Source organism: Wolffia australiana, chromosome 2 (genome assembly GCF_029677425.1).
Source record: "Wolffia australiana isolate 7733 chromosome 2, ASM2967742v1".
NCBI classification, from domain to species: Eukaryota; Viridiplantae; Streptophyta; class Magnoliopsida; order Alismatales; family Araceae; genus Wolffia; species Wolffia australiana.
Genome location: NC_135836.1, coordinates 235,482 through 262,334, shown reverse-complemented (window position 1 = coordinate 262,334; position 26,853 = coordinate 235,482). Strand labels below are relative to the sequence as shown.

General features: G+C 36.2%; 3 protein-coding genes across 4 annotated transcripts; all 3 read left to right on the top strand.

Moving 5' to 3' along the window:
- Positions 1–372: 372 nt before the first annotated feature.
- Positions 373–1,952, top strand: LOC144716452 (uncharacterized). The gene is made up of 2 exons (XM_078591556.1): positions 373–762; positions 1,555–1,952. The coding sequence occupies exons 1-2, from the start codon at positions 468–470 to the stop codon at positions 1,827–1,829; spliced, it is 570 nt and encodes a 189-aa protein (XP_078447682.1). The 5' UTR covers positions 373–467; the 3' UTR covers positions 1,830–1,952.
- An 11,644-nt stretch (positions 1,953–13,596) lies between these two features.
- Positions 13,597–17,059, top strand: LOC144716450 (DNA replication complex GINS protein PSF3-like). 2 transcript variants are annotated; one of them, XM_078591555.1, is made up of 8 exons: positions 13,597–13,806; positions 13,988–14,154; positions 14,235–14,306; positions 14,399–14,499; positions 14,626–14,718; positions 15,818–15,957; positions 16,064–16,187; positions 16,935–17,059. In XM_078591555.1, exons 2-7 carry the CDS (start codon positions 14,110–14,112, stop codon positions 16,183–16,185), a joined length of 573 nt encoding a protein of 190 aa, XP_078447681.1. In that variant the 5' UTR covers positions 13,597–13,806; positions 13,988–14,109; the 3' UTR covers positions 16,186–16,187; positions 16,935–17,059. The 2 variants fall into 2 exon arrangements, with proteins under 2 accessions (XP_078447681.1, XP_078447680.1); XM_078591554.1 differs by lacking the exon at positions 16,935–17,059 and having other exon boundaries at positions 16,064–16,324.
- Positions 17,060–17,131: 72 nt separating this feature from the next.
- On the top strand, positions 17,132–25,048 carry LOC144716449 (myosin-2-like). Its single transcript, XM_078591553.1, has 24 exons — positions 17,132–17,697; positions 17,784–17,885; positions 17,976–18,119; positions 18,206–18,356; positions 18,432–18,459; positions 18,558–18,723; positions 18,828–18,891; positions 19,014–19,027; positions 19,114–19,198; positions 19,622–19,725; positions 19,812–19,947; positions 20,091–20,209; positions 20,920–21,072; positions 21,167–21,256; positions 21,459–21,536; positions 21,804–21,962; positions 22,289–22,492; positions 22,588–22,793; positions 22,902–23,037; positions 23,140–23,269; positions 23,407–23,553; positions 23,636–23,733; positions 23,836–24,024; positions 24,414–25,048. The coding sequence occupies exons 1-24, from the start codon at positions 17,398–17,400 to the stop codon at positions 24,867–24,869; spliced, it is 3,459 nt and encodes a 1,152-aa protein (XP_078447679.1). The 5' UTR covers positions 17,132–17,397; the 3' UTR covers positions 24,870–25,048.
- The last annotated feature ends 1,805 nt before the right edge of the window (positions 25,049–26,853 follow it).

The window sequence follows — 26,853 nt, the reverse complement described above, 5'->3', positions numbered from 1 at the left end:
ACCAAGAGTACCTGAAGCTGATCAAGATTGATGGCATATTGATTACCCATCTAAGCTGGATGATAGATAGCCAGATAATAGCAAACTTCTTGCTAGTAAGACGTCCCCAATACTTTATTCAAAAGTGCTAATCGATCAGATACTTTTCCTTCATTTGCCACTTGGTTTTTGGCGGCAACCCAGGAAAAGATACGAACGTGGCTTCAATCTCACCGTTCATTTCCAGGAAATCGGACTGATCTTCAATCGGAAGAGCAGCGTAAGCGGAAGAAAGTCCGCACCCGCCAAACGCGGGGGACAGGGTGCAACTTTATCGCACAGTGCACGTAATGTCCTCTTGATTTCACTCAATATAACCACCAGAGAGACAGCGGAAGATAGATACAGAGAAGAAGAAGAAGAGATAGAGATAGAGATAGAGACAGAGCGAGAAGAAGAAGAAGAAGAGAGAGACAGATAGAGAGAGGATGAAGGTTTTGAAAGTGGCGACGGCTGCATGGCATGGGGGATATGAAGAGGCGGCCGTCGTCTTCTCGCTGCCGTACATCTACTTCGTTGCCAACCTTATCATCGTCGTCGTCATCGCCCTTTCGTCATCCTTGCGCAACCCGCGGGAGAATACTACGCTGTTCGCCGAGGAGCTTGTGAAGTTCTTGGCCCCGCCAGAAGAAGAAGAAGAAGAAGCGGTAGTGGTGGTACCAGAAAGGCCTCTGCTTTCTGCTCGCTTCTCCCTTCGTAGGAGCCCCAAGATGAGCTCAGAAGGTAAGAGAAAACTCGGTCTCCTTCTCTTTGTTTGGGTTTTTCTATCCCGGGTTTTAGCTTTGGAGCTGAAACATGGGTTTTCTAAACCTTTTTAAAATTTGAGTTTCCATTGTTAATCTCATGATGTCAGTAGTTATTTATGTAAGTGAAATGTGCATTATCATTTTTAGCTTGGATCAAGTGTGTCGGTTTCCATGCCAAGAAAACAACTTAAGAGGGGTGTATTTTTTTCTACCCTTGAGGTGTATTTTTTACATTTTGTTTTGTCTACTTTTTTTAGGGAGGTTGTACAGGTATGTTACAAATCTTTTTAAAATGTAAATTAACATCTTTCTTGTATCACGATTAGTTATTTTATGGCCTAGATATTTAGCTAGTATGTATAAAACCATAGGTGAGGGAAATGAGGTAGGGAATAAGGACGAGGCATTTGATCTTTTCTCCAAGTTTGGGAAGCCCATGAGTCTATTCAAAGGTATTTTATTTCTATTCCGAGGCGCTTTACTTGCACTCTAGATCTTTCCGAATATATAAATCACTTCCAGCCCCTTAATTATAAATAGCGATCTGGATACTTAGATAGCAAAAGTATAAAACCCAGTACGAGGGGAAAGGAGAAACCCCTCCTTGTCTGGGTTCTCTCTCCTTGGTTCATACTTCATGGCGAGAGAAACCCATTAAAATATGGGTTTCCCAAAGCGGTACAAACATGAAAACTCAAATTTTCACTACAATGATGTGATTCTTTATCTCGGTTCATTAAATAATCATTCTTGATTTTCATTAAAATAGGGAAGCCGCTGGGGGTGGCGAAGCCAAAGAAGAAAGCAAACGTTGGCAGCTCAGCGGAGACGGTGGGCAAAGAGGAGACGTTGTGGGGAGTGAGGAGGGAGGCTTCGCTTGGAAAAGAAGACTTGCACTGCCGAGCAGAGGAGTTCATCATGAAGGTCAAGGGTGATATTAGACTAAGGAGGCAGGAGTCCTTCAAGCGCTTCTCACAGACAATCAGCAGGCGCACGCCCACGCTGGGGAGTGAACGCTTTGATGAAAGGTTATCTGCGTTTTGATATGAGAGCCGTTTCCTCGTCTTCTCCTTTGATGACATAATTATGGCTATTCTATGTTTAGCGTCGTATTATGTACTACAAGGTTTATCGGATTAAGGAAGCGGTTACCAAGTTTACTTCAAACACCGTGTTTCAGCTCCTCTAGAGTTTACCAACAAACCATAAAAGACTAACATGTACTATGATGCGGGACAAAAACAATAGCTTCGTGAATTTAATAAAATAACACAAATATGTTGGTAATTATGATTCCTTGAGGGTGATCCGAAGTCGGTATAATCCTATAGGAAGGGATTAGATAAATGGAGCAGGGGTTCTACAAGGCACTTTGGTAATACAATAACGTAATAACTAATGGGAATATAGCATTTGAAATGGTCGTATAAAGCGTGACATGGAAATTCTAAGCAACTCTCACTCAAGCAAATTAATGGTTATCATGAACCAAATATATCTCAAAAGTTAAGGTGTCTCAAGGTACCTGAAAGATGGAAGCCGATAGCTTGAGTATCTTGATGTTGAATGGCCTTGAGTTACATTGAACTGCAGCTCCATGAGTGATGCAAACGGAGAGAAGGGAAGGTGTGGAAGTACGGATAAAAAGGAAATGTGTGAATTGGTCGGCACAAGAGAAGGTTGATGGGTAAGATGCAAGAAGTGGAGGTGAAGTATGAGGTTGGAGGATGGATGGGAAACGGTGTAGGAAGTGGTAAAATGAAGAAGAAGGATGGTAGAACTAGGTGAAGAAGGTGGGTTAATTTGAAGGAAAGTGTTCTATGATGGGGAATGGTAGGGATACGTGGATAGGTAAGTTATGGATAGGGAAGTATGGACAAAGAAGAAGGAGAAACCCAAGAGGAGTTGACGAGGTTGAAGAAAGACAAACCACGTACTCGTTTTGTTGTCGATCCGCATCTATTGCCATTATCGCCAGAGGAGATCACCAAGGAATCACTCTTTTTTCTCACAAAACACTTCACAATAATTCTCAAGCAAAAGGTGTCCATACAAGCAGGCTCATGGCCCTTTTAAAAGGAAGGAAACATGCAGTTACAAGGAAAATAAACTGTCAAATTCGGAATGGTGGTTGAAGAGAAATGGTATGGAGAAGGGTGGTTCCACGTAGAGAAAGTAGTGGAGAAAGGTGAGAGGGAGAGGTTATGAGAAAAGTCAAATTGGAAGCTATGAGAGAAAAGAGAAAGAGAGAAAATTAGAGAGAAAAAGAAAGGTGGAATAGTCAATAATTGTAGGCGGTTAAGAAGGATAGAGGACAGATAGAAAGAGAGAGAAGAAGTGGAGAAGAAAAGTCAAAGAAAGGAGTCTGGGAAGGAGAGAGAAAAAAAACGTGCCAGAGAAGAAAAGAGAGAGGAAGAGAGAGAAGAAAGAGGGAACCATTTCCCATCATACTATGACTTGGAATCTTTTTTATTACTCCATTACACTGTATGGTTTATTGAACATAATAGTAATATCATAGATAAAATAATAGTTGGCTGTAGCTACAGGGACTCAGCATCCAGTCTCCCTTCCAGACATTTTGAGAAACAAATTTTCGCAAAACATCTCCCTTCAATTATCCCCCTGATGGAAGACACAGGTCTTCTCTACACAAAAGGTAGGAATAGTGCTTCAGATCCATGGATGGTCAGCCTAACATCAGATGGGTGATGGCATTTATCCAAACTTTAGTTATATAGTTATTCATAATATGAATGTTTTATAAATTTCATTTAAAAGGGACACTAAGCCATGTGTCCATCTACAAAAGGATTATGCAATAAGAAACAAAGAAAGATGTTAATATCAAAGGTATTAAGTACACACTAGATAAAATAACTAAATATGTTAAGTACACACTACATAAAATAGAGACTGAAATAACAAATGGGTTTTATGTAAAAATAGATAGTAATGAGGTAGAATAAGAGAAAAAAAATATTTTACCAATGTTCAGTAAACACTCAAATTTAGTCCCAGATGGTTTTCCCGATTCCTTGGCTTCTTTGTATGTACCAACCAGAATCACATTGTTAAAGTTGGATTAATAACACACAAAAACCAGCGGGGAAAATGTTACTCACATCAAAATATTCATAGATAGGAACACAAAACTGAAAAAAGCAACAACAACTTAATCACAAAAAAAATAAATTTTATGGCATCAGTGAAATAATTATTTGTGACACCATAGCTTTGATGAAAATATTAAGTCATTTACACTGCATTAGTGTTCTCGTCAAGGACTGATCTTGTATAGATGTTACTGCAATTGGTTTCATAAATTGAATGATAACTCATCTTGAAGGGTTAAATCTGGATTAAAATCAGTGCAGGGAGGGTGAAACCATGCAATGAAAATTAAAGTTTCATTTTTGCTTATAAAAATTCAAAAAATACAAACCAGCAAGTCAAGTAATTGATTTTAATCAAATTTTCTTACGGATTTGTGGATGATTTAAAGCAATGATAGAAAAAATGTGTAACAAAATGGGGTATTAAAGGTATTTCAACCATCTGAAGGGGAAAGGTAAGGATAATGAAATTGCATAGTTTTGGAAATAATGTGTTAATTTATGATTAAAAATCTATCTTAGATGAGTGAGATTTGAAAAAATAACCTGGGCGAAATCTTCATATTTTTTGTATTTCAACTACCCTAGGTTTACCCATTGTCAACCATAACTTTAATTAAAGCTTCAATTTTTCTCTCAAAAACAGCACAAAGTCTTGTACTGTTTATCTTTGACGAAAGATATGGATCTTAGCTTTCCATCAACTAAAAGTCACACCCCATAATGGATAAGTGATGTCACATGGTCCAAATGAGTTGGAGGCTGTATCCAAACAAGGAAGAAAGAGGAGTTATAGTTCATAAATAAACAAACTAATCCAGGCCATCTGATCTGAATCAAATTGAGCATATTATTCCTGGTCTTGAGCTTAGTAGTTAACTAAGGTCTTCCCCTGACATGCTACATAAGCACCTCCCCCTAAAAATTGGGTCAACTTGGATCTGCTTTATAAGTGTGAGACCTAGTAGACCAGACCGTGAATCAGGGACATGGGCTCCCCAAGTGTAATCTTCTTGCTTGTTTGGAAACACACAACTGATGAAATCAAATTAGGGTATGTCACTTTTTTTTGAGTCGATTGATTAACAAATATAGCTATTGACTCAAAAGAATTTGATTAATTAGTGTCATGGTGGACGTGTATTATGAATTTAATGATAGATAGATGGGGATGGACGTGGATGATGGCTTGAAGAAAACAAAGGAGTAAGAACTAGAAGTGTCATTGTAGTTCCTTATATTTTGAAAGGATCAATGTGATTTTCAACAGTGGGAAGCCCTTCTTCTTCTGTTTTGATTCCTAATTTAAATTTATAAAGAACACAGTGAAGACTTGATGTATCACAAAAATGCTTTCTTTCACTCAGCCCACAAGAGTATGAGAAATTTCCAATATAATTTTTACATGAATGAAGCTGCCTATTTGTAAATCCAACCATGTGGATGCAAAGAGGAGATAAAGACAAAGCTACACGCAAAATTTCACCACAAAATCCTTTTGAATCATCAAATATCCCGATTCAAAGTTGAATCATTCTCAACTCTCTGATTTCCTCTCTCTTCATATTTCTCTCTCCGTATTAATAGTGTTGCACGAAAATTTTAGATATCTGGAAAATTTCATGATACAAACATAGAAAATTCTTAATACTAATCTGTTGATTAGATTGTTAGCAACAATGAAGACATAACCTGATACTCGACCAAGCCCACTCTCATGACTTGGTATAAATATCCATGGGCACTATTACACGAGTATTTGAAGTCCAAAGATTCATTAAATAAATGGAAATAAACCTTTTAAGTAATAACTAGAAATTGATTAAATGTATAATATCTAGAAATTAATTAAATGTATAGTAGCAAAAAATTTATTAAATGTGTTATAGTTAGAATTTTCTAGAAAAGTTAAATATATAAAAATAGAAACTTATGCCTATTCCATTTTATTTTTTAGTGTATTTCATGCACAATATTGTTGATTTATCTTAAAATAATATACCAATGTGGATGACAAGAAATATTTTAATCGGTATAATGCATAAAAAATGAAAATAATATTAAATGTATGACAGTGATGCATGTCATCAGATATTAAAATGGGTACATGTTATACTCAAATTAATTTCATTTAATATCTTTTATGGATGAAAATTAAGGAGATATCTTTAGAGGTTTTTGAATTTTTCTCTGGTTATTGAAATTGAGTTTATTTATTTCTGGGTGAAAACTTAGGAAAATTATAATTTATTGTATTCATTCAAGATTATATGTAATTCACAAAGTTCAGTCATGTACTTTAATGTGGATTAAAATTTGATACAGTGACTGTCAGTCATCCATAACTGAAAATGTTAGACAGAGATTTTGCCACAGAAAATCCAATATAAACCAAAGTAAACTTATATTGATATTTTTGGTGTGTCAATCAAATCTACTTACTAAAAGTTATCTTATAATATATCTAGACGTTGTGATTTGATCATGATGAAACTAAAATTTGACACTAACATTAATACAATGTTGCTACTTGGATGGATTCCACAATGACTTATAACAACTAGTGCGTTGAATGATGAGCCCTAGTCAACATGATAAAAATCGGACTTGTGAAATCATATATTTGGAATAAATGAAATATATTACTAAATAACATAAAACACGTATCTTAGGTTTAGAAAAACATCATAATCTGTGCATCATCACAATAGAAACATGATATTTAATTTTATAGAACTAATTAAAAAATAAAAATTTTCTATTTAGATCATTAAGTCATAATGATTTCAATAAAGTAACGAGTTGGACTAAGTGATTTTTATCAATCTCGTCATGTTTTAAACAGCATAAGTTGTGAATCATTGTTATGGAAACATGATATTTAACCTTTTATCATAATTTAATAAAAATATAGATCATTAAGTCATAGTTATTTCAATTAAGTAAATAATTTATCTAAGTTAACTAAAACCCCCCTCCAGGTTCATAAAGATGAATAAACTATGAAATCATGATTTAGTTAAACCAATACTGATTTCAAAGCACAAAAAATATTAAAAGAAATTAATTATGAATAATAAAACTTGCTCAGATACCATTGTTGGTAGTTTTTCATTGTTGTGGACCAAGAGACAAAAGTTTTGTGTTTGTTCACTTCAAAACTTTAACCATTTTTTATTTTCATCATATATCATGAAATTTAAGATGATTTTTGTGTCATGTATATTCTCAATTTTTTTCCATGGATATAGTTGGAATTCCTAAGCAATTACAGATTCAGATCATTTCACAACAAAAATGGCATGTAAAAATATTAATATGAAATGATATATTAGAATAATTTTGCAACTTTAATATTTAACCATAGAGATAGACATATAATGGCATATGAAATAAAAATTAAGAGTTTATTGCATGATAATCATATCATTCCTCTAAGGAATGAGACTAAAACTTTATCCTCACTGAGAAATCTCAATATTTATGATGTGTAGTTACATGATAACGATTGCTAATATCCAATAAACTATAAATGAGAGTTGAAATGTCATGTCAGACCTGTCATTTATGCAAAAAAATACGAATTTTTCCTTCTCTGGTTCATGGTAAGGGTTCAATCCATGGGAATCAGGTAATGAAAAAGTAAATCTCAACTTGAATGTATTTTTAGGAATTTATTATATTTAAATAAAATCAAGTTAATTTAAAACTGATAAAAAATATTTTTATCTATTTTGAGAATAATTCATCTACGTTTTATAGAAATTTTGTAATAATATTTATGATTTAAATGAAACATAAATATTAAAAAATGTCCCATGTCAATGCGTAGTGGCCTCAGCAGCAGTTTGGGGTAGGTGGGACATTGGGATGTTGTTTGTAGTATGTGAGCATGGGTATTTTGATCAATAGGTGCATGGGCAAATGGTAGTGTCCACCTATCCCGAGCTCGATATAGGATGCCAATATCGGGATGGATACTAACTGGATACTGAAAATAGAACGTTCAATATGTGCCTTTACTGACATCAAAATCTTGGATGATGATGCCGGACATAGGGTTCTACAGTACAATATGTGATACTCTTATCGTTCTAGATATCAACATTCATCTTCATCCTGGGTTTGGATGATGTTATTAATTATCAGCATCATATATTATATTTTTGATATTCGACATATAATATAAATATTATTTAATTTATATACTCACAATTGCAAAATAAGAGTCATATATTCCCTGTATGAGTATAATTAATAGTTTTTAATGAATTTTATAAATATTCAATGAAGTTATAATGGTTGAACTTCGTCCTGCATGACCTAAATCATGTATGAATCTGAAAACATCCAAATACCTCATTTAGCTTGGTGAACATCATTTAATGCTTGATGCTCTTCACACAATACTTTTTAAATATAATTTCATTTGAGACCATTTATTCTCTGTTATTCATTTATTTATTTTTAGTATGGGACAAGAGGCGCTGATTTTTGAAATCAATATCCAATTTTTTGAGTATTGATATCTGGATGGTGATTTTCAGTACAGATGTTGATATCTGATATCTGAATATTGGATCCAATATCTGGTACATCTGCCATGCCCTGACCCCAATGATATCCATATCGGTTGTGGTATCCATCGAATAATATCCATCCAATATACAATACCTGATTTCTGCAATTGTCTATATTTCATCTGAATATCAGTTGTCTGATATTGAATATCTAACTGGAAAACACTAGCAAAGGGGATACCCTTGGTCATTTTAGGACCGCCAATTCAATAAAAGTTTGACAATGGTTGGGTACTCTGGGCATTTCAGGTGACTATTTCAGGTGCTTACTATTGTGGCAATGATCACGAGTGGAGATGACATGTTGTGGAACATTTTTTATGTATTTTTGGGTTAAGGTAGAATGTTTGGAAATGGTTCATGGAATCAGAAATCTCAAGTCTAGGCTTTTACGTAATGAACCTAGAAGAAGGGTGATAAAAAACACTAACCTTGTTGTCACATGCCAGATGCCCTGAATGGTGATTTTTCACATCACTCATGATTAATATTTTAATTTTGATCCCTAAATATGGTTAGAAAACAAGCATACCGAATAAATTGATGACTAAATTTGCCAAAAACAGTTTGGTGAAAAATCCAAGGTTAAAATTACGAATGTGAGATAGGGGTTTAAATAGAAGTGCTCAAATTTCAAGGCCAGGATTAATTGAGTTTTAGCCTGAGATCCACATCCTTAGTGGTCCAGTCCTAGAAATTAACGTCTTGATGTAAAAAAATCTCGGATGCCCAAAGCTTGTATCTATTTTACCCAATTTCAAAATATGGTTTATTAGGGCCCTAATTCTCGTTTTAATAGTTTGGCCTTCCTCACCTTTTCCAGGTTGCAATTTGGGCTTCTCCTCTAGTCTGGGCTTTGGCCTGGCTTCTCCTTTTATCCCATTTGACTTTGCTAAATTCTCATTAAATACAACTATGCCATGCATCTCAAATAAACTCCAAAAATTCCAGAATTTATCCACTTGACTCAAATGGATCAAGTGGGATTAGTCTCATAGATAAATAAGTTCATAAATTTAGGACTGAGTAAGATATAATGATTCTCCAATTTTAATTACAACTAATGACTATTGTATGAGGATAACCTAACATAAATTATAAAATTGAGCATAATATCACATAAGTACAAATATTTTAGTTTATTGTATCTGATTCCCCCGACTTAGCCATTTCTCTTTGGGTAGTACCTTAGCAATACCCGTTATATTCTTTTGGTTTTTATATTCATATATTCACTAATAAACATACAAGTGAAGCGTTAAAGATATAAAGTACCATTTCAAGGATGATTTCTACTGATAAAATCTCTACTTTTGAGGAATGCGAAAGAGATAGTTTGAAAAAGAGCTAACGAGACTGATTATAAATACTTGTAAGGAGGCAATTAACTTGTCATAACGAAAAGCTATAAAATATTGTGTATTGTGTTGCATAACGAAAACTGCAAATAAGTTTTACTACATATTTTTTATTTCAGTCCTCCATCGTTTCCACATCCTAACATATCCAATAGTATGTTTCATATGTGAACATCCAGTAGATAATATTTTTCTGTAACTGTCTTATTAAATTAACATTCTGTGAAAGATATGGATGAGTTCAGTAACTAAATTAACTTCCCTTCTAAGATCCGGTATATTCCACAATCAATCTATTCATGTCCTATGTCACTTTGTAGTTTATGGTTTTATTCATGTGTGGTAGGAGGTTTTTAGTCCATATGACTTTTCCAAAGTAACATAAGTGTCATATATTGTGTTATAAATGTTATAGGAAAAAAAATGGGATTGTGCAAGCTTAATTCCATGAAAAGATGTATGATTAAATGTCATATTATTCTGTTAAATACTTAGATAATATCTTAATATCTTTATTGTTATCTCTAATGATTATTTAATCAATATATACTTGTAAGATTATGACTCGCCAAGTCAAAATGCCCCATAAATAATGGATGTCCTTCAAGACTTTGATGATATCCTACTTTCACCATGGTCTGATTAAATATATTCTGAAGAGATAAAGTGTGAAAATATTTATAGAATATAATTTAAGAAACTGGATTTAGTAGTTAAAAAAAATCAATGACATATTTGATTAGATATTATGTAAAACTTGAGTTAAAGACCTCATAAATTCAAAAAGATATTATTTTTTTTTGAAATCAGTTTCAATAAGGATCTGTCGACAGTTATAAGTGACATCTGTTTGCATTAGAGCAACACACACACACACATATTATTTTAGAACTTATCAAGAAATTGATATTGATATTACAATTTTTCTTTAAGGAGATTGGAATCTATTTTTTATAATATCTCCAAATTTTTCGTGTAATATTGGGAATATTTATTTCCATGTTACTAGTCGGACGTAAGTGCTTTATACACACACAGCTATATAAAGCTCTTGAGATATGTAAATAGTTTGGTATATTGAGATAGAGATTGAGAGCACCAGTACTTTTTTAATTTAGTTTTTGAAATCTCAATAAATCTCTACTTTCTCGCATCAAGGGTACTTATATGCTTAGTAAGTGGAGACCTATGGGGACTCTTTGGAATCAAATTTTCCATTTTATTTTCCTAGAAAAAATAAAAACTAGGTGTTGGCATATTATTTAAGAGCAAAATCCAATTTTAGTCAAATATGAATCAATAATATTACATGATTCAAATATTCTTAAAGTTGATTTAAAATAATTACTCAATTACTTAGTATTAGCTTAAATCATATTTGAAATCATTCAGCTACGTATGGTGTGGTTATAAAAGTAATAATAATAGTATGCCATGGAATCATATTGAATCGATATAAAAAACATTAAAATTAAGTGATGACATGTTATTTAAGAGCAAAAGCCCATTGCTATAAAATATGAATAAAAAATATTTTAAATAATTATCGTGGATTTTAAATAATTATGTAATTAATTAGTATCAGCTTGACTTGTAAAGTAATTATGATGTAAATTTTTATTGATAATAAAAAATTATGAGATGGAATAATATTTAAATCAATTTAATAGTTCGCCTCACAATGTATGCTTAATCTAGTTATAATCACATATTTAAATATCGTGATTCAGTAAATGAAAATTTCAATTGGAATTTTATTAAACTGGATTTTTATTCATTCAACTTCATTGTTTATAATATCTACATTACTATGTTATAACACTATATAACACAAAAGTTATCAATGTTTACAATTTTTTTCTCATAGAGACTGGAAATACATGATTTAATCCTCAAATTATTCATGTGGATATCGAACTGTCTTCATTGATAGTGAATCACTTATCCATTAAATTAAAGTACATAATAGATAAATACCACGTTTATAATTCATGAATTGGTTTTGATAATTGATTGAAACATCTAATCAAAGATAGGTTGAAGTCAAAATTAGCAACTAGTCTTTTCACACAAACTAGCAAAATCATAATTACTGTTAGGATGAGTGTTTTATATATTATAATATTTTCTCATATGAATAATATTTATCATGGCAGTCAAACCTGAAAATATATAAATTTAGTGTATTGATGTGTTAAGTAGTTATGAGTAAATGCTATATTTATAAACATAACTCTATCTAAAGTAAACATTTCTTAATTGGTTTCAAACATTGGATACAATGATTTCTCTTTTCTGAAATCAGTTATGTGATGAATGAAATATATTAAAAATATGTAACTTGTCTAACATTTGTTTAACTATTGATGATTCAAAACTAATCGTTATTATTTTTAATGAAGCAATTTATGTCAATATAAAACTCAATAAACACTATTAGTTTTGATTATAAGCATATCATTTTAAATTTTGGAATTTTGTAATAAATATTATATTAAATAAATTATTATTTTATGTGTTTATTCTTTTAATATGTCGACGTAGAAATTTATTTCCTGTATCTCATAAAATAAGTATTCGAAATATACATTTATTTTTACATCAAATAAATCATGATTTTACTCTAATTAAAATCTATTATATGTTAATAATGTGTCTAAAAATTCAACAATTCAATACGGTTTTTTAATTGTTGACATGAATGATAAAATGGACAAAAATAGGCCTAATTAGAAGAATAAAATGGACAAGCTTAAAATGGACAAGCTTTCTGTTTCCTTTTATCATTTTATTCCCCATCATGCCCACTTGGACATGTCATAACTTTGTCTGGGGTCTGGTTTGGCTATCCCAACACTTCTTTGGTCATGGTTGGGTTGGGGGTTGGAGGGGGAACTGGTTGGGATGGTTGGTCAACCCGACTTAGAGTTGACCCAACTCCAAGACATTTCATCTTTATTGGGTTAGGTTAGCTGTTAGGATTGGCAATTGACAAATTGAGTAGGGCTAGGGATTTGAAGACAAAAGATTATTTTGATTAAATATCATGACCTCCCTCTCCTTTATCTATCTCATTATCACTCTTCTTATTTTCCTCCTTATCTAGCTTTCTTAATCTCCTTCTTTGTCAGCCTCCATTTAGCTGTCTTTTTAATTCTTTCTGTCCTCCATCTTTCCCTATTTATAAATCTCAATCCATCTATTTCCCAAATGATCTCTCTCTCTCTCTCTCACTCTTTCTCTCTTATCCATATATCTATATCTCTCTATTATCCATACATCTACGTATGCCAATCAGTATCTTTTGATACAAGTTTAATTCTTCGACTAATCGTCTCTCTCTATCTGTTTCTCTCTCTATCCCAATCTTTCTCCCTCTCAAATTGTATAGCTGTCAGACGGCATGTCTCTCTCCTCCCCTCTCAATCTATTTTTTCTACTTTCTTTCTCTATACCCCCCTTATCTTTCATTTAATATTACCCTCGATAATCTATCTCTCTAGGTACATATGATTCCTGCACTTATGATTCTCTTTTATAGCAAATTCAATAATTCCTAAGCAACAAATTAATGGACTATCTTCTTTTTAGAAATCGATTAACAGTGATTTATGTTAATAATGATTACGCAGAAATTTCAAGCAATATATTCTGTAGTGTGATATATTGATGTTATTGGGCGACTGATGAATAACGATTACATGATGTATATATTGTACTTATGATATCTTTATAAATTCCAAGCAACATTTTTTGTACTTATTGGCCGAATGTTCTTGATAGAAGAAACTTGGAACCCTACTCGTAGTTCTACAGGGAGAGAAAAAGGCGCGAAAATTCAAACATTTCCAAAGAAAATTCTCGTCCCGCTTTTCGTCGTTACAATCCCAATCCACCGACACACGAACGAGGAAGAAGGATTCTCCTTCCTCCGTCGCCTCGCGCATCACTGCTTCAACGACCGAATGTACGACAATTTCTCCAATTTTACAGTTTTCCAATTTATAATGAGTGATGAATTCTACAATTTCTTGTTGATGTCGCTGATTCTATCTCTCTGTAACTCGCGCTTGATTGTAATTTTTTTTGGAGCCTCTCTGAATTGTTGATTTCTTAACTTTCTGTGTTTTTTCCTTTTTTTGATGCAGTTTGCAGTCCTATCAAACCCTAGATTCGAGGTGCATCGATGGGTATTGAAGTGTGGGTACATGCGGATTGACTGCCTGCGCGATCTGTCGCCCAAATCTGATCACAGTCGAGGAGAGGAGTGATGGCGAACTATTACAACGTTGACGACATTCTAATGGAGGAAGAGGTGGAAACAAGATCTTCAATTTCATAAAATCCGAGGAATTCTTCTACTTCAACAGTCTTTAACGTGGTTTGTTCTTGCAGCCCATCTTGTCCATCTTTCAGGTCAAAGCAAGTGGCGTCGGACTGCTGGATCCCGGCTCGGAATCCAACTGTGTACGTTTTGTTCTGGATTTTTTTAGAGAAAAACGAGAGAGAATCAAAGATAAATTCTCCTTCCCCAACTCATGGTAAACATTTTTGTGCAGGTTGAAACCGGAGCGAAGGTGGATGTTCCTTTCTGGCTGGCTCATGAACTTCACCTGCGCCAAGCAGTTTCCCTCGTGGTTCCTCCGTGCTTCAGCCAGAGGTAATCGACATGCATCTTACCCATAAATTAATTGTTTTTGGATGTCAAGCTGATAATTGGCTTCTGTTCTCAAATTTTAATTTTTTTTTTTCATCTGTGCGCTTTTGTTTCATCTGTTGTGATCAGAACCAGGAAAGAAGTTCAGGCAGATGCTGCGTGTGTGGACTTGAGGAGCCGGTGTCCTTTCTTTTATGAACTCGGATGCAAGATATTTCCTTTGTATGTAGCTCTGTTTTGCCTATTTTATTCTTTTCTATGCTACATTTCATTCGAAATACGTCATTAAGGCTTCTCTATGGCTCAATTTTGAATGGGGTTTGGATGACGATGATGTGTTCCAGATAACAATGATGACGACGACAAATCTTCATTGTTATCCAGTTTCCAAAAGCGGTCACTGTCATCGATCAGTTGATGACTGATTATCATCATCATCATTGTGATGCAATTTCGTCACACTCTCTCACCTTTGTGAGAATCAGGGGAATCGGGAAGCATTTTTGCCTTTTGGCCCCCTTTCATTTCTTAATTTAAGGATATGTTCACCAACTGACACTTTCTCAAACACCAACTGATAGACACTTTCTCAAACTATGTTAAAATCCCTGTTCTTTTTTCGTGACATAACGAACACGAACTTCCCGTCCCTATTTGTCGTCATCATTATCTGGTTTTCTGTGTCCATCATCATCATTTTCAGTGGTCTTGAATTCGTCCTCCAGTTTTCAATGGCCGTCATGGTCATGGACATTGTCATTGTTATCCATGGTTTAAATTCATCACCATTCATCATCATCTCTATCAGGGTCAAACCTCATTTGATCTGCAATAAGTTTAATCGATCAGCACTCTGTCCCTCCCAACTCTCGGAGACAATTATGTTATCTGAGGCCGCATGTGTTGCATCTCTGCTTTGTAAGATCCTGTAGGGATTGCAATTATACTGATAATCCATCTGTTTTCTATGTAATTTAATCAATGTCTCATTCCAGGAATCTATTTGTGGACATATTTCTTGTCATAATGTGAAGCATATCATTCACCACTGTCATCATCAACGCCGCAATCACTATCATCATGTTCATCCTCATCTTCATTTTTAGCGTCATCAGCGCCGCCATCGTCACCATTATTAGTATCATCCACATTTCCATCATCTTCATCATTGTCATCCACGAGTATTATCATCATCATCATCATCATCATTGTGATCATCTTAATCATCATTATCATCATCATCATCATTGTGATCATCTTAATCATCATCATCATCATCATGTTGAGTTGTTTGAACCAGAAGGATCTGATTTGTGTGCAGAGTTAACGACAAGAGCATTGGGCAGTTCCTGCTGTACACATTCACAAGCCGGTACAAGGAGATGTTGAGCAAGGCCCATAGCGGCCCAGTCTCCACCTCCCCCAGATATGTGCCGCGCCTCACCCACGAGGAGACCCAATGTGAGACCTCCCCCGTTGACTTTTTTAGAGAGAGAAAGCTCACAAATTTCAGCACTGTCTGAAAATTTTCCATGTCTGAAAATTTTCTTTTGGGGTGGGGTGGCAGTGTTCAGGGCAGCACAGTCTTCGATTGCAGCATTCAGAAAATGGCGGGTGGGCGGGTCGAGGATGGAGAAGGCTTCCATCTTGGGGAGGAAGCGGAAGCCTGCTGCAGGCCATGTTAAATGACGGTACATGGGTTTTCTTTGATTCATTCATTATGCCAGTAATGAGGATGATGATTATGTCTGCACATGGGTTTCCCAATATGATTTTCTCATTTCTGATCACGATGTTATCTTATCTTCTGATCAAGATGTTTTCTTCAGTCTGCTGAGAGGGATATATGTATAAAAGAGAGAGAGAGAGAGAGAGAGAGAGAGAGAGAGAGAGAGAGAAGAGAGAGAGAGAGAGAGAGAGAGAGAGAGAGAGAGAGAGAGAGAGAGAGAGAGAGAGAGAGAGAGAGAGAGAGAGAGAGAGAGAGAGAGAGAGAGAGAGAGAGAGAGAGAGAGAGAGAGAGAGAGAAGAGAGAAGAGAAAGAGATTTTGACTATTACCTCTGTTAGGTCGACTAGTGGGCTCCCATCGCTCTATTACAAGGATGAGGGAAAGAAATGGATGGGGAGTTGACTCATGGATTCAATAAAAAGATGCAGTTGTTGGTCAGAATTTTTTTAAATGTCCTCTTGAATCAGTCTTGATGTCTATCATCTCTCTCTCTGTATATCAGTTATCATTCTGCAAGTTTTTCACAAATGTCAAATAATTCTCAGAGACCATTGAATTCAGTCCCCTTACCTTCTGAGGGGGGCCGATTGGGACCAACAATTAAGAGCCATCAAACCCCTCCCAACGTGTCGTCCCTAACACCACTCCATTTCTCATTATTTAACTCCGCCAACTTCATCGCCCTTGAATACCCTTTTATTTACGGTACAGCCATTCTTCGCCGCCCCGGCTTTCTTAACTAATCCCCGGAAGCCCGACTCCAGAACTTCTCTCAGGGGTATTCTCGTCTCTCTCTCTTTCCTTAAATTTCCGTGGCTTCTGTCTTACAGTCTGGGCCAACCCAGCCAAGGGTTGTCTTAGAGAGAGAAAGAGAGAGGGCGACGTTGTTGCCGTGGTTCCACGAATGAGTGGGTGCCCGAAAGTTTGAAAATTTGGGGCACCCAAATGCTGGAGCTGTGTGTGTGTGACCTGTGGGCGCGTCTGTTCCTCTTGTACAACAACTCTCCCTCTCTGGGTTCGTCTTCGTCTCTCTCAAGAGGGTAGAAGAAGAACTCGGAGATAGAGCAGAGCTTCCATGGACGAGGAGGCGCCTAGCTACATCTGGGTTTTCGGTATAGTCTATTGGAGACTATATTTTCTCCTGTTTCTTCATTTTTGACCTTAGCCGTTGGCCATGGTTTCAATGGCGGCGAGGAGCTCGTTGGAGCAGATGCTGGAGTCCATACGAAGAAGGGACGAGCAGCCGCTGGATGGGCCTCCGCCTGCTCTTCCTCATCGACCCATCAAACGTGGGCGGTTGCCCTCTGCGAGAAGATCCCTTCCTACCCAATCCAAGCGAGTGGAAGAAGATGAAGATAGAGTTGGAAGCCGAGAAGATGATTTGGGTTCTTCTCTTCCCGCTGTTTCGTCTGCTTCGGATTCTAACAAGTATCCGTTTGGGTCTGATGGCGCGGTTAGTTGTTCTTTGAAGGAGGTGCGAGGTTTTGGTACTTTTGTTTGCTCTAGGTTTGCGAAGAGGTTCGATTTTTGGTTTCATTGTGGTTTGTTTTTTAATTGCAGAAGTCGGGTGTTTGGTGTCGTCTTCCGAATTTTGGTTGGGAGCGGGGAACTGTTCTGTCGTTCTCGTCGAATGAGGCTCATGTTTATGTGCCAGATGGCCGAGTAAGCTTCGTATTTTATACCCAAAGAATAGGTTTAATGGTTGTAATTAGACTAATTGTGCTTTGCCTGCTTGGGTGAAATACGGGTTAGGTTTTGAAGGTATCTCCGGACAACATTTTACCTGCGAACCCAGATGTTCTGAATGGGGTGGATGACTTATTGCGTCTCAGTTATCTCAACGAGCCTGCGGTTCTTCACAATCTGCAGTGCAGATACTCCGCTGATAAAATCTACGTATGAAAAATTAAGGAAAAATATTAAATTCAGTTCGGTTTTGGTGTTTAGTTTTTGATTAAACTTGCATTTTTTTTCCTCTTTAGACTAAAGCGGGGCGAGTTTTGGTTGCGGTCAATCCCTTTAAAGAAGTTTTTCTTTACGGAAACGATTTGATTTCTGCTTATCAGCGGAAAGCCGTTGACGCTCCTCATGTTTATGCTGTTGCAGACGCTGCATATAGAGGGATGATGCGGGGTAAAACTATTTTCTCTTTGCCTCTTTATACGCCATGATTTCACTATTATTTACATATCCGTGTTCCATTTGCAGAAGAAACTGATCAATCAATCATCATCAGGTGAATTACTCGGCTTTTTCATCTTCAGGAAAACGAAGGTTTTAAATTACCGGCTGAGTTAATTGAATCTCTATATTTTCTTCTTCATTGTGGTACAGTGGTGAAAGCGGATCTGGAAAGACTGAAACAGCAAAGTTTGCGATGCAGTACTTGGCCGCAGTAGGTGGAGGAAGTGGTGTAGATTATAAACTTTTGCAGACAAATTTCATTTTAGAGTCATTTGGTCACGCAAAGACTGTCATAAATGACAATTCTAGTAGATTTGTAAGTTTCAAGGTTTCCTTCTCCTTCATTTAATTTTGGATTTCGGGCTTGGGCGTCAGTTTGTTCTTTCCTTTTTCTAAACTAACTCCTGCTATTGGCTTCAGGGAAAACTAGTTGATATTTATTTTAGTTCTTCTGGAAAGATCTGCGGCGCTCAGATTCAAACTCGTCAGTAAACTTCTTCAGCTCTTTCTTATACGAGACTGATATAGTTTTACATTCTGGGGTGAGAAACTGATTTGGATTTTTTTTTGGGCATGTTTCGGCGGAATTACGAATAAATGGAGCAGTTTTACTCGAAAAGGTACTTATTTATTATGCTCGTGCTCTGAAACCGATTGTATATTATTTGAGCAACTTAAAAAAGCCCCTTGTGCTTCATTTTCGCAGTCGAGAGTCGTCCAAAGAGCAAGGAATGAAAGATCGTATCACATCTTTTACCAACTTTGTGCCGGAGCTCCTCAACACCTCAGAGGTTGGTCTACTAATTTTTCTTTTAAGTTCTACTCCTGCTGAGCTTTTTGTCTGGAACATGTTGGTTTGGGGGGTAAAACCACTATTTAGTACTAAGTTCCTGAAAATTTTGGGGAATATCTTTCAAGAATGTGTTGCATTCGTCCGTTCTCGTCTCCCAATCAATATCTTATATTCTCTCACCGCTTAAAAACTCCTGTAAATATGTAACTTCTGGTTTCATTTAACTTAGTAAACCCTTTGCACGAACTTCACTGCTTATGTTTCATTGTTGGGTTGTTTCATCATAACGTAAAGATCAGAGAAGCGATATGATTGACGGATTTAAATCCTGTACAAGGATGAATGTTGTACTGTTAATTCACGTTTTATATAAGCACTTCCATATACATTTCATTATCTCACTGGTTGTCGTGATCCTCAGAACGTCTGTACTTGAGAAGTGCCGAAGAATTCGAGTACCTGAAGCATAGTATGTGCCTGGCCATTGATAATGTTAATGATGCTGAAAGATTTCTCCTTCTGATGGTAGTTTTTCAGCCCTCAGTATTTTCTGGGAGATCCAGATTCCTCTGGTCTAACATTATCTGACTTCATTTGCTTTCCTTTTTTAGGAAGCTTTAGATGTCATACAGATCTCAAAGGATGACCAAGACAAGCTGTTTGATTTGCTTGCGGGGATACTGTGGCTTGGGAACGTCTCCTTTTCCGTCAATGATGATAATCATATAGAAGTTGTTCAAAGTGAAGGTATAGAGAGAGTGATGTCATACTTGGGTTTCTATGCTGGCCAATATATCTCGTTCTTATCGGTTACTTTTCTATGTTTGTTCAAAATCGATCAGTTTCTTGCTTTTTCTATCCAATAATACATTTCTCTCTTTTTATGACAGGATTGATAAATGCAGCTAAATTGTTGGGGTGTAGTGTCCAGAGCTTGATCCAGGCCGTATCAACTTGCCAGATATGCAACGGTAAAGACATTATTACCGAAAAGATGACACTAGCGCAGGTATTCAATTTGAAGCTGACTCATGAAGTAAACAACCCATCTTTAAAAAAAACAAAGTAAACATCTTAAAATTTATCAGGAGATTATGTCAACATACTCTGCAGGGCTTTTTTTAATGAGAAACATACTTTGCATTTCTAGGGGTACTTGACAATTTTTAATGATAGGATCCTTGAGAGGATCCTAAACTATCTAGGGGTAGTTTCGTCATTTAGCACACGGGGGCATTTTGTCATTTACTATTATGTATTTACCTTTAAATAGGCATGCCCTCCCTTTAGGAGGGCAGCCAAGAAGAAAGAAGAACTGTTCTTGTCTCCCTCCTCCTCTAGGTCTGTCCTCCCTCTCTCCCTCTACGATCCCTGTCCCTCGCGATCGTCTCTTCCTCACCGCATCTCCAGGCGGCTCGTCCCTCGGCCGATCCGTACCTCCCCTGCTCGGCCTCCTCTCCTACCCTTCCCATTTCTCCTCTCTACCCCGGGAACTTCTACCTTATCTCGTCATCTACCGTCCCTCCGATACGAGCCTAGATCCGGGATTGTATCAGAAGTAAACAACCCATCTTTAAAAAAAACAAAGAAAACATCTTAATATTTATCTGGAGATTATGTCAACATACTCCGCAGCTTTTTTTTAATGAGAAACATACTTGACATTTCTTTTACTTCAGTTCTCGAAGTTGGTTTTCTGATAATTTATTGATCTCACAGGCTGTTGATGTGAGAGATGCGTTGGCAAAATCCATATATATCGGTATATTTGACTGGCTCCTTGACCAAATCAATAAGTCGCTTGATGTCAGCAAATCAGATGGTCACAGATGTATAAGTATTCTGGACATATACGGCTTTGAATCCATGCACGTCAGTATTCATGTCACAGAAAACATGCAAATCAAATGAAAGTTCCTTGGGATGGGGATGTTTCCTCAAGAAATTGTTTTTCCTTTTTTTTCAGAAAAATGGATTTGAGCAGTTTTGCATTAACTATGCTGATGAAAGACTACATCAGCATCAAAATCGGCATCTGTTCAAGTTGGAGCAGGAGGTAAACGTCCTAAGATTATATAATTTTCAGAAATTGTCAAAATAAACAAAATTTCCTTAGTTTAATATTTTGGTTGAAGTAAACGTTAGTTGGAATCTCTATTGGTTTATTTCTTTGGCGGATTCCTCGTGTTATCATATTATTGGTCGATTTCATTTGTTTTTGTTCGTTTCTCACAGTTTCTGTTTTACCCCTTATTCAGGAGTACATTCTGGATGGAATTGACTGGGTTAGAGTTGATTTTACTGACAACTCTGAGTGTCTTGATCTCTTTGAGAAGGTGCGTCTGCCGGCTCTATAGCAATTAAATTGAAAAATCTGTTCTGATACTCAAAATATCTCATGCCCTGCCAAGTTAGAAATGTGTTACCTTTACCCTATTGAAGAATTGGTATCGTCTTATTCAGTAAATGATGAATATTTGGGTAAAACACTTGAACATATCGATGCCACCTATCGGTTCCCGTAATGATTAATATGCTATTGCCAGCAAGGACCATAAAACGTTGATTTTTGATGATACTTATTCTTTTGAAGTATTTTGCAGAGACCTCTGGGACTTCTCTCTTTACTTGACGAGGAGACAGCTTGTCCTAAATCAACAGACTTAACCTTTGCCAATAAACTCAAAAAACACTTGACTCAAAACTCATGCTTCAAAGGAGAAAGAGACGGTGCTTTCATTGTCAGCCATTATGCTGGAGAGGTTTGTTGAAAGCTTTCATTATCCTAAAACTTCAATCATCATTTTAATGTTTTTTATTAATGTGCTCTTCGATTCCTTTTCCCTATTTATGATTATCTTGATGGATGTTCTTCGTAAATTGATAAATTACTTGTCATTAGTCTTGAAATATTTATCATAGCAACCGTTTGAGCTTCAATATTCGTCACTGTTGTCTAACCTTGTCCCTTTTTCCTCAGTATAACGGTCTTATCTGACAATGGAATGTTTCATAGACAGAACATTCAAGTCATGCTAAAAATATATAACTCCATCTAATACTTTTTTGGGTCAAATTTGTACCACAGGTCGCGTACAATACCAATGAATTCCTGGAGAAAAACGGGGATCCATTGCATACCATTTCTATTGAATTGCTGCGGTCTAGTAGTTTGCCTCTACCCAAGTTGTTGGCATCGCGTATGCTCCATCAATCCCAGAAGTCATCGACTCATCTAGGGAACTCAAACGGCCGAGATATCCAAAACCGGAGCGTATGCATGAAGTTGAAGGTACTGTCTTGAATCTTTCGTTCGGTATCAGTTGGGGTTAGAGTTAGAGTTTGTTAGAAATTTGATTTTATTTGAAAAAGATTAATTTTTTGCAGACTAAGCTGTTTACTGTCTTGCAACGTCTGGAGAACACAACGCCGCTCTTCATTCGATGCATCAGACCTAATGTTAAACAGTCACCCAGTATTTATCAAAGTGACGTTGTCTTAAAGCAGCTGAAGTCCGGCAGAGTTCTTGAGGTTGTGAGAATATCAAAGGCAGGTTATCCGACACGGATGACCCATCAGAAATTTGCTCAAAGGTGGTTGATTTGCTGCCTTTCCTTGGATTTTTATGAAAATAGGGTTATATCCTTCTTTTCCCTTCTTCTATCTCATACATATGAATAAAGCCGTTTTCAATCTTTCAGTTACGGTTTTCTTCTCTCAGAGAAGGCTATGTTGCAAGATCTTCTCAGCGTTTCAGTTTCTGTACTTCAACAGTTCAATATTTTGCCTGACATGTACAAGGTCGGATTTACCAAGATTTTCCTTCGCACGGGGCAGGTAATTCTCATATTTTGGAAGAAACCTGCGATTGTGTGTCTTTTTCTCTCTAATATTTCGTCAGCATTTTTAAAACCAACACATCCTCTGGCTTTCCTGCAGATTGAATTATTAGAAAATGCAAGGAACCAAACTCTCCGTGGGATTTTTACTGTACAGAGGCTTTTTCGCGGCTTTCAAGCTAGAAGGAAGTTCAAGGAACTCAGTAATGCGACAACTGCACTACAATCATGTAACTATCTATCTCTGCTTCGTTCTTTCCACGAAGTTTCTCATGTTAGACTCGTCACTTGCAGGTTTCTTATTTCATTATTTCCCTTCCATAAGTTTTTACATCGAGATTAAATTTGTTCAACGTGGCGTGTCCAGTTGTTAGAGGGGAAAATGCAAGAAAAGAATTGAAGTCTACTGTGAGGAGATGGAGAGCAGCTGGTACTATGCAGAAATACGTGAAAATGTGGATTGCTCAGAAGTCATTGAAACAGCAACGGAGAGCTGCAATTATTCTGCAATCTGGTGAGCTTGTCTTTTTTTTTTTTCTCATTACCTAATTACCGTACGTTCTTTATTATTTTAGTAATTATATTTTCTTGTGCAGCTGTTCGTGGATACATGGCAAGGAAACGCTTCCATGCCCTGTTAGTTAGAAAACCACCACTGGTGATCAGGGATGCTAAGACTTCAGCCAAAATTGAGGTAGTATATTTTCAAGTATATTGCTTAATTTTTCACTTAATTTAATGATCTGCAGTTTTGCGAGCTGTATGCTTTTTCCAATCATACGTGTTTGTTCATCAGGAGCATATTCCGAGCATGGAAGAGCTCCAAAGACGTATTTTTATGGTGGAAAAAGCACTGCAAGAGAAAGAAGATGAGAATGCGTCGTTGCGCAGACAGCTTAGGTTGTGTGATGTGAGGTGGTTGGACTACGAGACAAAGATGAGGTCTATGGAAGACATGTGGCAGAAGCAACTGACGTCGCTGAAGGTATCTTGGATGACCTTTTTTCTGAGATTTTACTTTCCCTTAAATTCTATCATAGAACTGCATATGAGGGTTTTTTCTGTGCAAAGATTATTCGCGGATAGATGACCTTCTAGAAGCATTTACCTACTAAAAATGGGCAGAACAATGGAAACTGGGGTCATCTTTGGAAGATTTCTTTTGTTCATGATTTCCCAAAATTGCGACCATTCTGACTATTTTATGATATGGATTTGCATCTTTTCCACCATAAATTCATGAACATAAAATCATGAGCGCTGACCATTCTGTCAGATGAAATGGATTTGCATGAATGTTATGTTCATTGCTACTTGGACAATGAAGAGACATGAAGAAGCTGTATGTAACTGTTAAGTCCTTGCCCCTGCCAGGAAAGTCTAGCTGCCGCTCAGAGTCGACATGCTATGGATGACGAAACAGCTCAACCCAGAAAGCTATACCCTTCTTCACCGGCTCCTCACCTCTACGATTCCGAAGACGCGATCTCTGTTGGCGCTCCGACCCCAGAGGGCACCCCGTTCAGGATGTCTCGCCATGCCAGGCAACGGCCAAGAGATTCTAATGGCTTCCTCTCATGCGCTTTTCCCCATCTTTTGAGGGAGTTTGAACAGAAGAAGCAGGTGTTTGAGGATGATGCTCAGTTCCTTTGCGAGGGGAGACCGAGCACGCCCAGCGCAATGGATGAGCTCAGGAAGCTCAAGCTCCAGTTTTCGGCCTGGAAGAAGGATTACAAAATAAAGTTGCATGAAACCAAAGTGGCACTTCAGAAGGCTGAATCCGACAAGTCCAGCAGGAAGAAGTGGTGGGGTATGCTCAGTGCTAAGTGAATAGGGGCGAATTTCCCTTTCTTCTCTAGTTCCTAAATTGTATATTCATCACCTGATTTTTTTCCATTTGGGTTAGTTTATCTACCCATTTTGCTCTGATGTGGAATGCAAAAGGGGCGTTTTGTACAGAAACAGAGATGCTCAGAGTTAAATGCTAATGAAATTTTATTTATCCTGCTTGTTTCATCTTGTTCCATTTCTTTCTTCACTCCACTTTCCATCATTCTGCTCAGAGTAGGGTTACACGCAAGAACTTTTAAAATTGATGCACCTCATCCTGACTATTAATATGCCCATTTAAAGATTTCCCGCTCATCCACATAGTTACCTACTGTGACAAAATGAGGGCCCAAAGTTACTTCTGAGACAAGATTAACCCTGTGTTTATGTTATCTTTCAGATAGAATATAAATAATTTGTTCTCAAGGAATATATTTTAATCTTGTATTAATGAAAATTTTTTCTCTCGCTGAAAAATTGCATTATAAAGAGAAAGTAAGAGATCTCACCTTGTGAATATATTTGCATACTATTTTTGAGAAATATTTCATCAGAATATTTATTTCTAACATTATCTCGTATCCACAGGATTTGGAATCATATTTTTTGGTGCAAGTTTGAAGTAAGTTAAAAGGAGGAATACTTTGTGAACTAAGTCTCGTGTCATAAGAAACCTTGGCATGAAGACCATCACTAGGAGATCTTTTCTAACTATTTTTTAACTTTGTATTGAACATAAAATTTAGCATTCATGCAAATCCGTATCATCTGACACAGGATTGAAGTAGATACTAGGGAACAAAAGAGAACATTGAAAAATTTAAGAGAAAAGAGAACAACCAACTTGTAGGATGATTTATGGGAGATTGAAAAACCAGAAATCAGGTTTAATTAATTCATCCATGCTTGATATTCTCTTGATGCCGCCAAAAACAATTTCTGAAATATCAATAATTTTCCAAAGAATCACCAAGTTGAGAAGTTCTCAGTAGCATTAAATCATAAATGTGATGAATCTACAGAAAATGTGAGAATGATAATGATTTTCAGGAAAAATATCAAGGGGAATAGATAAAATTTCTTTTAGGATGCTGAAAATTAGAATGTTAGTGCTCATATGATTCTTGATATGTATCATAAGGATCATAGTTTCTATTTTATCTAAGATTGTCATATTGATAATTTTTTCCATATAAATATGAACTCATTGCATTGGAACATCATTTAATCCAAAAACTATCAAATGATTAAGTGAGTAGGCTTAACTCTGAAGTCCTCCTTGAAAATTTCTCTTTCCATAATGTAAGAATAAATAATAATAAATTCATTAACTCAATGACACATGCTCCATGGAAATGATGCAGTTGATAAACCAACATTTAATCATCAGCTTATAAGTGAGTTTTTGGATTAAATAAAAATAGAAACTTGTAGATTGGTCAACAAGGTGAGGGCTTTGGGGACAAAGGGAGAAGAGCCTTTGGGGGCTGAGTCGAGGAAGGCCATCAAGCATTTTCATTCCGGGGAAGACTTTGGGGGTCAAGGATGGGACAATAGTTCTTTACGAAAATTTTATTTTTCTTGGTATCCTTGTGACACCTTATTTCCAAGTGTTTTGCTTAATCACAAAAACTTGATTAATGCTCATTATCTCCTTGAACTGGATACCTGAAATAGCATTACACACTAGTCCAATATTTCTAATATAGTCCTCTAATATTATCTTCGATACTCACTTTACTATTTAACAAATTATATAGTTAAATGTAAATCATATATATATATATATCTATGTTTGAACCACAAGGACATGATTCCTGAATTTATATTTCACCTTGGGATAAACTTTACAAACGAGGTCATTGGCTTGGTCTCTAACCAATTTATGTACTTTGAGGTCAGCTGAGGGATTGTGATGTAATAGGGGCATATGGCTGCCCACCGTCTGTCGCCACTGCTTAAGATTTTGTCATGGCTAAATGCA

Bases quoted from the DNA above. Each gene is read 5' to 3' on its own strand.
- LOC144716450 (XM_078591555.1), top strand. From the start codon at position 14,110: ATGGCGAACTATTACAACGTTGACGACATTCTAATGGAGGAAGAG. The intron at 14,500-14,625 runs GTAATCGACATG...TGTTGTGATCAG, and splicing joins CCTCCGTGCTTCAGCCAGAG to AACCAGGAAAGAAGTTCAGG. The intron at 14,719-15,817 runs GTATGTAGCTCT...ATTTGTGTGCAG, and splicing joins GGATGCAAGATATTTCCTTT to AGTTAACGACAAGAGCATTG.
- LOC144716452 (XM_078591556.1), top strand. From the start codon at position 468: ATGAAGGTTTTGAAAGTGGCGACGGCTGCATGGCATGGGGGATATGAA. The intron at 763-1,554 runs GTAAGAGAAAAC...TCATTAAAATAG, and splicing joins CCCCAAGATGAGCTCAGAAG to GGAAGCCGCTGGGGGTGGCG.
- LOC144716449 (XM_078591553.1), top strand. From the start codon at position 17,398: ATGGTTTCAATGGCGGCGAGGAGCTCGTTGGAGCAGATGCTGGAGTCC. The intron at 19,199-19,621 runs GTTGGTCTACTA...CGTGATCCTCAG, and splicing joins AGCTCCTCAACACCTCAGAG to AACGTCTGTACTTGAGAAGT. The intron at 23,734-23,835 runs GTAGTATATTTT...TTTGTTCATCAG, and splicing joins AGACTTCAGCCAAAATTGAG to GAGCATATTCCGAGCATGGA.